The sequence below is a fragment of the Ranitomeya imitator genome, chromosome 8 (genome assembly GCF_032444005.1).
Source record: "Ranitomeya imitator isolate aRanImi1 chromosome 8, aRanImi1.pri, whole genome shotgun sequence".
Classification (NCBI taxonomy): domain Eukaryota; kingdom Metazoa; phylum Chordata; class Amphibia; order Anura; family Dendrobatidae; genus Ranitomeya; species Ranitomeya imitator.
In genome coordinates this window covers 173,933,908-173,945,954 of record NC_091289.1, presented here as the reverse complement: position 1 = coordinate 173,945,954, position 12,047 = coordinate 173,933,908, and the positions used below count along the sequence as shown (strand labels likewise).

General features: G+C 37.2%; 1 protein-coding gene across 1 annotated transcript; it reads right to left on the bottom strand.

Annotated features, from left to right (window-relative positions):
- Positions 1 to 4,858: 4,858 nt before the first annotated feature.
- On the bottom strand, positions 4,859 to 8,594 carry DMRTA2 (DMRT like family A2). Its single transcript, XM_069737932.1, has 2 exons — positions 7,805 to 8,594; positions 4,859 to 6,271 (listed from the first exon to the last, which is right to left on the bottom strand). Exons 1-2 carry the CDS (start codon positions 8,238 to 8,240, stop codon positions 5,391 to 5,393), a joined length of 1,317 nt encoding a protein of 438 aa, XP_069594033.1. The 5' UTR covers positions 8,241 to 8,594; the 3' UTR covers positions 4,859 to 5,390.
- Between the last annotated feature and the right edge of the window lie 3,453 nt (positions 8,595 to 12,047).

The following is a 12,047-nucleotide window of genomic DNA, read 5'->3' as shown; positions in this document are numbered from 1 at the left end:
TCTGATGATGTATTCATATACTGATGGTGGTTCTAGTGAAATATTTATTTACTGATTGTTCTGGTGTCTTCTTTACGTACTATTGATGGCTCTGGTGTTCTATGTATGTACTGATGATGATTTTACTAGTGATGAATGCAGCATTGGAACAACCATTACTACATGAATGTCACCAGAACCGCAATCAGTATATGAATACAACACTAGTTTTTTACTTTTGCTGGTATGTTTTGGGGAAAAAAATAACAATTTTAGTGTAAATAGTCAGAGCTTGATAGCTGACCCATCGGACAGATGGGGAGGGTGGGGTGTGTATGGGGTCCTGTTAACTGAGGGTTTATCGGGGGACGACGCCAGTAACTTAATCTAACTAGGGCACCAAAATACCTTGTTCCGGCCTTGCTTCCAAAGCAGGTGCAGTTGTGCATTATGATGAGCTATTGGACTGCAAAGGGCCCATATACTGTTTATGCACAGGGGCCTTCTTCTGTTTGTGTCTGCTATTGCAGTGAGATATTGATTAAAATCTTACTTTTCAAAGGGAGTGTACTCATTTATGCTGAGCACTGTATGTAAACTTACAAGAACTGTATGTTTGCGTAGTCTACCATGCAGTAGCTCAGGTACATTCACTGGTTGGCAGGAGCATTTAATATGCTAGTTCCTTCATGAGATCTGAAGTCTTCACTATATGGCAACTCCTGACTATATGTTATAGCTCTCATGGGTAAGATGTAAGAAAAAATTGTATTAACAGCGTAAAGCTGTTACTTTACAGTTCTCAGAACCTACAGAAGCTTTGTGCTGTGCCTGACATCCAGCTGAAAAGGACAGTAGTAGGAAAGAGTATTACTACTTTTTTTTTTCTGGTAGCTGCTCTAAGCCAATCACCATGTCCAGGAAGGTTCTCCACGAAGTTGATTGGACAAGAGTAGCTGTAGAAAGGATTCTATTCATGATGACTTCTCCCAACTGTTCTTTTCAGTTGGATGCCTAAAAATAATTATAATGGGTATTAGTAGTGGAAAACTATCTATGGGTGAACGTACCTTAGAGGCAGACTATGTAATTGCTGTGGGGTCCCTGCAGAGAAGAGGACCAACCCTGTTCTGTTCATCCCTTCAAAACCGTTGTAGGACTCCCCTCTCCAGGGTATCTGTCTGGTTGAAATACTGACCACAGAAGGTTCATAGGGGGCAAAACCAGACATAATAGGGGGGCAAGTTTGATATTTACTGTGGGGCTTTGAAGGAACTAGAAGTTCCAGCACACTCTGAATTATATGTGTCTTTTTATAACGCTTTATTTGAAAAGAAAACCAGCCACATAATTCCAGTTGCTGGGTCTTGTAGTGCCACAACATTTAACTGCTGATAACATGAACCGGATTAATATATATCTACACACCGGAGGGAGAAACCATCCACAATCCCCCAGTGTGACATCTGCCATGGGGCAAGGGTCTGCGCAGCATTAAGGTTGACTGAGCGGCTAAGCACACAACACGTTTATACAGATGTTCGGCCCCATCATCTGCCATTCTGGATGGAACCTGACAACTTGCAGCCAGAATCCACCTACGGTAATTTTCCAATTAAAGTGGAATTAGTAAGACCAATCAAATTAGCTGCTGTTATTAAACCCCGGCCAGGGCCATGGATATTATGTTTCAGCACCTCCTGCATCAGAAGCTTTTAAAAGTTTACTTTGTGATATAGATTTGCCAATTCCCAGAGCGGATTTGTGTCTATTTATTGAGTGTAGTTTACATACATTTAAGAGTATTTCATCTCATACTCCAAGTGCTCTATACAAACAGAGCTAGTGAAGGTTCAAGTTAAAGATTTCCTGCAGCTCTTCATATCTGTCTTACATCAAGAGCTTCCTTCATAACATGTCAGGGTCTCTTCGGGTGACCTTGTAATGAGCGGGAGTGATAAATGTAGCAGTGCTCAGTGCGTAACCGATCAATAGGATGACATTAAATTGTGGCTCTATAGCTCCCTCTAGTGGCCAGGCAGATGTGTGCTCACCCGACAGACCATCTGGTTTAGGTTGCAATGGCAGCTAATTGTGATAGATCTGTTTACCTTTTGCTTGGTGCTAAAAATATATATATTATGTTTTTAAGTACCAAGCAGAAATTAAACTAATATATATATATATATATGTATATATATATATATATATATATATATATATGTAATATACACACACAATTGTGTGTGTGTGTGTGTGTATATATATATATATATATATATATATATATATATATATATCCATATAGTTGTTAGCAATGGTGCCATGGTTTGCAATGATGACCAGCGGCCGCTATCGTACTTGCACTTCCAGTAGGATCCAAACATGATTCAAGAAAAAATATCGAAGAGCCCTCCACAGTGTAAAACCAAATAGCAAGATGGAGGTGGTGTTTAGGGTATATATATATATGCTCATCCTGTCTAGTTGTGCAAAAGTCATAAATAACACTAAGACATAACATGAACCTCAAATAATCGAATCCTCTGAACCCGTGGAACCAACAAAGGGCCAAATTGCTGGGAAATGCAGGGAAAAAATGGAATAAAATTAACGATGCCAATAGAGGGTTGCATATATATAAATAATTTTGCAATAACTATAGGGTTGCAATATATATAAATAATTTTGCAACCCTCTGGTTACTCCTACTGGCAGCGCTGCTTTTTTCCTGTACTTCACAGAAGCATTGAGTTCCAGTTGTTTTGGCTTCAAGGCTAAGTTCACACGTTGCGGGTTTTTTTTAATGCAATTTTAATGCTAAAAAGCAGGGATGGCTTAGTTTTTGCTGAGTTTTTATTGTTGCTTTTTATTGTCTCTTGTGCATGCTGATAAGGTTTAGTGCCCCCCCCCCAAAAAAAAAAAAAATCACGATGCGACATCCTTAAGGTTTTAGCACCAAAAACACAGCAAAACCTGATACCAGCGTTTTCTGCTGTGTTTTTTGCACTTACCCATTGTTTCCTATGGGTGAAAGAAAACGCTGCAAATACACAAGGAAAAAAAAAAAGCGCTGAAAGAAGTGGCATGCTGCAGTATTCAAAACCAGTCAGGAACATAAAACCAATGTGTGTTCATGAGATTTCTGAAATCTCATAGACTTTGATGGAGCTGTAAAAGCAGCTTAAAATTTGCATCAAAAACGCAACGTGTGAACATAGCATTAGAATTTCATAATATGGCCATATTGTAGATTGTTTCCAAGAACAGTTGCAGGCGAAATGTTGGTACATTTACACCAGGATGTTACATTCATGGATCAAGGTGACTGTGGTTCTAATATGCAGATAATAAATATGAAATGAAGATGCATATGTATCACCAGATTTATTTTGCTTGTGCGCCGATCTTTATATATGTCCCTGAGGCTTTATTCATATTTGTGCTATTATTCCAGTAGTTCTGGTACAGGAACAGAAAACCTAAAATTACAGCAGAGATGGAACCCAGATGACTGCGGACGGCTCTATGTCCCAAACGTGTCAGGTTTTGCCTTGATACAATATTTTTAATGAACTTGGAACCTTTTAACCTGTACTAATAAATTGGTGAAGTTTTATATACAAGTGGTCGGATACCTTTTTGTTTGCTTTGCTTTTATATGATGAATTTCGATAGCACCTGACCGACCATATTCACTATTTGGTATTTTACATGAAATCTGCAGCAAAGGCTCCAAATACCAATGTGAACATAGCCTAACAAGGTGTACATAAAACTGACTGAAAATGGATACATCTATGTTCTATCAGATTGTATCAGTTTTCTATTCAATTTAAATGGGTTACATATATAAAAACAATAGAAATAACTAAAATAATTAACACAACATAGATCCCTTACTCAGGAGGACACGTTCACATTTGAGTTTGGATTTGCTTTGCTTCTCTTACATTTCTAACGAAAAAAAACGATGATGCGAAAATACAGTCTACTGCCTTTTGTTTTGTTTTTTTCCTTTTGTGAATAGGATTCTAAACACAAAATTAATCCTGTTAAAAAAAAAATGATGGAATTTAAAACATCTGTCGAAATCAGTGGCATAAAAAAACACAGGCAGACAAAAGACATAAGTGTGAGTGTGCCCTAAGGCCAACAGAAAGTATTACAGACAAATTGGTTTTGTTTGTTTGTTTTCCTTAAAGTTAAATAAAAAATGTTAAAAAAGAGAAAACAAAAAATAGTCCTGACTGATCTGATACAAAGCCAAGAAAAAGAAAAGATTTTTTTCTTTCCATTAATCTAAATCTCATAGAAATACATGGGTTCAATCATAGGATTAGCAGCACACACATTATATCTTAAAATTAGATATCCACATGATCAACTCTGGACAATAAAATAGAATCTGTTCTTGGAGAAAATAATAGTTTTCTTATTGTTTGTAAGATGTAAAATGTGGCATATTATAGAATGACAGATACTAAGAAATGCTGCATAGTAATATGTAATATACAATATGTGGACATGTCCAATATGTATGCTATGTATCTAGAATGTGTGTCTATATTACATACACACACTACATAGCATACATGTTAGGAAAGTATGTACACACATTCAGGCTTCCATGTGTAGGTGTGTAAATACATATATATGTAATTTGTGTGTGCATAATAAAAATATACATATGCGCACACATTAGTTTTAAAGTATGGCTATAAAGTGTGTAATTAATACAAATTAATACAAAACATGAATAGTGTGTGTATAATATATTATTATTTTTTGTGGGTGTGTAATGTATGTGTATAAAATATATAAATATATATATTTATCCATTGTGTCTGTTACATGCTGAAAACACAGGGAAAACTGATTCAAAAATACCATTTATTACTAATGCTCAAGGATGAAGCTCACACATAGATGTTATTGATTTCTAAACAATTAAACCAACAGCATTACTTTAAAATTGACAGAAAATGATTTTTTTTAACACCGCCTCCTCACCATATCTACAGTTCTGTACACACAAGACTCGGTCCTCATGTCCTTGTAACCTGCAAGTCACAGACTTCACCCACAACGTCAAGAATAACTTAGAAACCCCAACATTAGATTTCATCTGTCTGTGTACATTATATACTGTGACATCACGAAGCTGCTTATTGTGTCAAGCCAAGAAAATAACAAGTTCATCAAGAAGGAAAAAAGTGCATCTTAAGAAAACTTTACAATGTGTCTCTGCTGTGACCAAAGAAAATCTCCAGATGGGTTATATCCTGAATTTGGCTATTGGAATTATGATCTTTCCAAGATGGTGAACCCTGGTTTCTTAGTAGTTCCTGGAGCATGTCCTCCACAGTTTTCTTCTCTAGGGTCCTCAGACACTTCGAGAAGATCATGCTTCATTGCTTCTCTGTAGCATTGTTGACCACAGAACTGTAAAGTCCATTGGAGTATACCTGGTCTTTGTGGACATTGGCCCTGTCCCTCATTAGGTCACTAAATGCATAGTCCATGGGTGGACGAAACCCTAGTGTGGGCATGAACCCAGCTGTGGAATATGGGGCCATGAAGGCAAGTCCCCTGCTGTGGGCAGAGTATGCTAACCTTAAAGGGTTGAGTCCTAGATGTCCACCCAACTGGTAGGTGTTGGTCTCTGTTCCAAAGTGGGTAGCATTGGGCTGCAGTGGAGAAAAGGCAGACCGACTTCCTAGTGTCCCAATGGTAGGAGTGATAGCCCCAGCTATGAGGGGTCTATGTGTGGTGGACACTGATGGTTGGATACTTTGTAAGGCAGCCTCTCTAGACCAGGTCTCATCACCCTTCTCCTGACCTCTGTTGTTCAATATCTGCTCTATGGCTTGGACCACGTCCCCACCACATCCTTGAAGAACAAGCTCCAAAACGCTCCTCTTCTGGGTAGGGAAGACCCTAGTGAGGATGTCTATGGGGGTCCTCTGTCTGGCTGAAGAAGAAGAACTTGGGTCCTGCTCATCTTTCTCTGCGTCTGAACCAGATTCAGATCCCAGTGGACTGATGGAGCTTGGGCTTTCCTCGCCTTCTTTCATGACTTTGGACATAGGGGAGCTGAGAAAGGATTCACCATCACCATTTTCAGAACCTGATCCTGGTCTCCCTTCTGGGGAAGAAGTACCCTGTGCACTTCCAGTCACCGATTCACTGTCAGGAGTCACTGGTTTTGCACCAGGAGTCAGTTGCTGGGGAGTGATAGACCTGGAAATAAGGGTCTTAGGGAATAGTTCAAACTTCTGTATCTTTGTTTCTGAAAGCACAAAAAAAAGCAACAAGTGAGGTGTTAGATGTCTCCCAATGAGGCCACAGGTATTACAATGATGAACATTATTACTGTGTGACTTCAAGACAGAAGAAAATCTGAACTTCTAGAACTAGACCAGCTGTCAAAGTGCAATGGAGCGTGAAGTCCAATAGATCTCTGTAGACTTCCACCAGATATTCAAACACAAGATACATTGATTTAAAGATGTATAAAAAATAAAACATAAATAGTGATTGTTCTATTATTCTGCAATATGGGTAAAATAAGAAACTAGATAAGTAGCTATAGACCAATCAATATTTCATAAGCCTTCATCAATTCTCCATGCCCCCTGCATTCTTTCTGCTGAGGATTATCCTCTCTTTACCTGGACATCACAGTTAACAGATAATTATGGGGACAAACATCTAAAACGCCCGACTCTAATTTACTAAAATTACTAGGATTTGTCAGACTTCATGTATCCAAACAAACGTGTATAATGTAAGTGGGATGTGGATTATGTGCAACAAATAAGAGGCTTGAAAACATTCAGAGTTGTAAACAAAAAGTTAAAAAGCTCCAATTTGTTTTAGGCAGAAATTATTAGGTTTTCAAATGTATATATATATATATATATATATATATATATATATATAATATATATATATATATATATATATATATATATATATGTGTGTGTGTATATGTGTATGTATATATATATATATATGTGTGTGTGTGTGTGTATATATGTATATATATGTGTGTGTGTGTGTGTGTGTGTGTGTGTGTGTGTGTGTGTGTGTGTGTGTGTGTGTGTATATACAGTGTGTATATATATATATATATATATATATGTTTGTGTTGTGTAATCAATTCTACTATGAACACTGTGGTCACTTTCATGCACAACATAAAAGCCATAATATAAGAGGCAGCAGTGCTGAATTTGATTTTCTGTTTCCTGCGCTTTTTATTTGCTCTCCCACAAGTGGATCGCTGTGTCTAGCAATGACATTACAAACTCGGCTCTGCTACATCTCCTGTCCAGTGATGTAATGAACAGAATCACATGTATCTGCAGGGTCTGTTCTGACCTGTAGCAATGGCTTTAGGGCACTAAGTGAATGCAACTTTTACTATTGTTAGTAAAGTGTGTGTGTGTGTGTGTGTGTGTGTGTGTGTGTGTGTGTGTGTGTGTGTGTGTGTGTGTGTGTGTGTGTGTGTGTGTGTGTGTGTGTGTGTGTGTGTGTGTGTGTGTGTATTAAACAATTCTATTAATAAGAAAAAAATATTACAAAGGTTACATAAACTCGATTAGTGCAATAAAGCCGTTGATGTGTTTGTGTGTATAGATACATGAATAAATCAGTAAGTGTGTGTAGATCTATAATTTTCCTACTTTCCCTTGCATGGAACCACTGCTTATTATTAATAAATATAATAACTAGCCGTGGTATGCTATAAATATGATCATACACATTCCGTCTATGTCCCATTCCGTTATGACATGAAGCCATGGTGCAGGGGTCTTACCTGAGCCGGTGTCGGAGCACACGGAGCCGAACACCTCGTAGGCCGGCCGGGGCGGGATGATGCCGTTGGCCGCCGCCAGCGCCAGCCCCTCGGCGGTGCCGTAGAGCAGCTGCAGCTCCCGGGCCTCGTTCTCCTCCTGCGCCTGCTGCCGGCGGAGCGCCACCTGCGCGGCCATGACCCTCTGGCGCTCGGCGATCAGCGTGCACTTGGCGCACATGCAGTCCTTCCAGCGGCAGTAGCGCTTGTGGCCCTTCAGCGCTGACACCACCCCGTGGTTCCGGCACCGCGCGCACTTTGGGGTTCGGGGATATTTCTCTGTTGCGCGTAAGAGTAGCTGTGGAGCCCGCAGGAGGGTCCCGGCCATGGCGACGGGCAGAGAGGTGGCCGCGGTGGTCGGGGGCACCTGGGATCCAGAGGGGACCCCGCTTATCTCCATGATCCTCAGCACAGCTGGTCTGCACTCTACAGCGATGTGGACGGGGGCACCTTCAGCCACATTGGCTGCCACCACTCCCTGCGGAAAGGTCCTCACCGTGTGAACAGCGCCCTATGGCCGCACACCATGACTCTGGAGCGGAGACCCTGATCTGTCGCCTGCCCCTCACTTATCTGCTGCTGAGGATGAAGCCCAAGTGCTCCCTGTGCCCCTGCGATCTACCTGTCTGTGGGGGGAGTGATGCTCCCAGATCCCCAATGAATCCCCCTCCCAGGCTCCAGCTCTCAGCCTGCAGCTCAGTCCTTGCAGCACAACTTGTCAGGGCACTAAGGAGTTTCCACCAGTAGAAGACAAAGTCCCAGCCCCAGTCTGCAGCTGCAGCTCCCCAATGTTCAGCACTCAGTAGACAAATGCTCAGAACAATGCCCAGCCTCCGATTGGTCAGGACAGGGGAGAAGCTCACTTCTGATTGGTCAGCGACTTGTTCTACTGTTTCAAGCTGATAACAGAGAAAGAAGGAGGAGGAAGGAAAGAAGGGGAGACACTTGTATAGATTCTGGTTTATGATCCCGAGGAGACCCCCTGTCTCATCCACAGCCAACTCCACACATTCACCCAGCAGCCTCCCTGTTAGATCCATATTACTATCAAATAAATATTACAGGCATCACTAATACAGCAAATGGACATTACTGATACATTATATCAGTTGCACGTTGCAATAACTTTTAAAGGATTTTTTCTTTTAGATTACTTTTCTTCGTAGACATAATATGCCTTATAATTACATTTTTGCTAATATAATTATAAATATGTAATGGTTTAGTCACAACGTATTATTATTATTAATCAGAAATTGTTATTTTTCCAGATACTGTGGACGACATAAGAATTTTATAAGGTTGCAAAGGTGAGTATTTCTTCCATCTCTAATAGAACATAAACATTTCCCATTTATTCTCAATTTAACCAATAATGATTAATCAACTTAATTCAACCCATAACATCACTGCACTGATCTGTTACATTATAATATCACATTATATAATTGATTACTTTTTTTTTAAACTAATGTAATTTACTGTCTATTTTCCTTATTGTTTTAGGTTGTTATGTTGTGTACATTTCACAAAATTATTATTGTTTTTTTTTTTTTCTCTATTGCTGATCCCAGTGATGGAAAAAAAACATCACTATCTTCTTCGAGATCTGTGTATAACCTACACTTGTTATATCATTCCTATTCTCCGTACCTCAGGATCTACCATAGCTCTTTATGTCTTATCACTAATTTTTCTAAACCCACCATGGCAAGTAGTAAAGGTTGAAAATGAAAGTTTGTTCGTTTTTTTTTTTTTTTGTTGGTTTTTTTAAAACTTTTGTAGGTTTTTTTATGCATTTTATTTTACGCTCTGTTATACTACCCAAATCTGGTTATACCGATGATGGTGGAGGCTTTGGTGGTGATATGGTGAAATTATTTAAGATTTTCTACCTTTTTAGTTTTGAAGCACCCTATCAAAATATAACTCTATGAAAGAGGAGATTAATATTATAGCATTTTATGCCAAATTGCAATCTGTGTCATTTATGGATTCCACATGTTTATGAATTTAGAGGTTTAAATACAGTGAAACAAATAATGCAGGATAGATAATAGATTGATGATAGATAGATAATAGATTGATAATATATAGAAGATAGATAGATAGATAGATAGATAGATAGATAGATAGATAGATAGATAGATAGATAGATAGATAGGAGTTGGTAAAAGTACAAGATTTCCACTCTGGTGTTATTACAAGGGAATCCATGACATGATCACACCTGTTAACTTATTTGGAGGGGCTTCATGATGTATAAACTCTAATCTGTGGGTATAATCTGATTGCTAATGGGTATAAATATATAAATGCATTTAAAAGTTATTACTCGCATCTAATAATTTCCAGAAGATTGATCATGACTACACCTTATGGATATTTCACACCTTATATCCATCATATCAAAATATTAACCATATCTGAGATATGTACAGATACTTGTTCAGTAAATCATTGGATAGTTTAGTTGTTCATCCCTATAATTAACTTCAATTCATTTATAATTAAAGCAAAAAATTGTTCAGCCTTATTGTATCCATTTGAATGGATATAATGTGAACTAAGTAGTAAATTTTAATAGGATGATTGGAAAATTGTTTGAAGTTTTAAGTATATTTGATTTCAGATAATAAGTGATGGTGGAACAAATCGTGGGGAGCAAAGCGTTAATGGGAAACAGACACTGCATTCGTACATAGTTGTATCTGCTGACATATTCCATGGAGCTGTGAATTTTATATCTCTCTGTATATAACCATCATTGTATCTACTTATAGTGTATTATAAATAAAGCAATCTTATCTAGTTATAGTGTGTGTGTATATGTATGTGTATATATGCTGTATGTGTGTATATGTATGTGTATATATACTGTGTGTGTGTATATGTATGTGTATATATACTGTGTGTGTATGTATGTGTATATATACTGTATGTGTGTGTATATGTATGTGTATATATACTGTATGTGTGTATATGTATGTGTATATATGCTGTATGTGTGTATATGTATGTGTATATATACTGTGTGTGTATGTATGTGTATATATACTGTATGTGTGTGTATATGTATGTGTATATATACTGTATGTGTGTATATGTATATATACTGTGTGTATGTGTATATATATATATATATATATATGTATATATACTGTATGTGTGCGTATATGTATGTGTATATATACTGTATGTGTGTATATGTATGTGTATATATACTGTATGTGTGTATATGTATGTGTATATATACTGTGTGTATGTGTATATATACTGTATGTGTGTGTATATGTATGTGTATATATACTGTGTGTATGTGTATGTGTATATATATATATATGTATATATACTGTATGTGTGCGTATATGTATGTGTATATATACTGTATGTGCGTATATGTATGTGTATATATACTGTGTGTGTATGTATGTGTATATATACTGTATGTGTGTGTATATGTATGTGTATATATACTGTATGTGTGTGTATATGTATGTGTATATATACTGTATGTGTGTATATGTATGTGTATATATACTGTATGTGTGTATATGTATGTGTATATATACTGTGTGTGTATGTATGTGTATATATACTGTATGTGTGTGTATATGTATGTGTATATATACTGTATGTGTGTGTATATGTATGTGTATATATACTGTGTGTATGTGTATATATACTGTATGTGTGTGTATATGTATGTGTATATATACTGTGTATATATATATATGTATATATACTGTATGTGTGCGTATATGTATGTGTATATATACTGTATGTGTGTATATGTATGTGTATATATACTGTGTGTGCGTGTATATGTATGTGTATATATACTGTGTGTATGTGTATATATACTGTATGTGTGTTTATGTGTATATATACTGTGTGTGTATATATATATAATGTGTATATATACTGTATGTGTGTGTGTGTGTGTGTGTATATATATATACTGTGTGTGTGGTTATATACTGTGTGTGTGTATATATACTGTGAGTGTATATATATATATATATATATATATATATACACACACACTAGCTAGATAGAATGATGTTTCATATATAATCAGCATTATTAGTTTTATCATTATTATTACATTTTAGTAAATATTGTATCATTATCTAGCCAATTGACATCGGGTATAATTTTATTAAAATTCACCTATTTTTACATTTTCCCTGATTTCCATGTATTT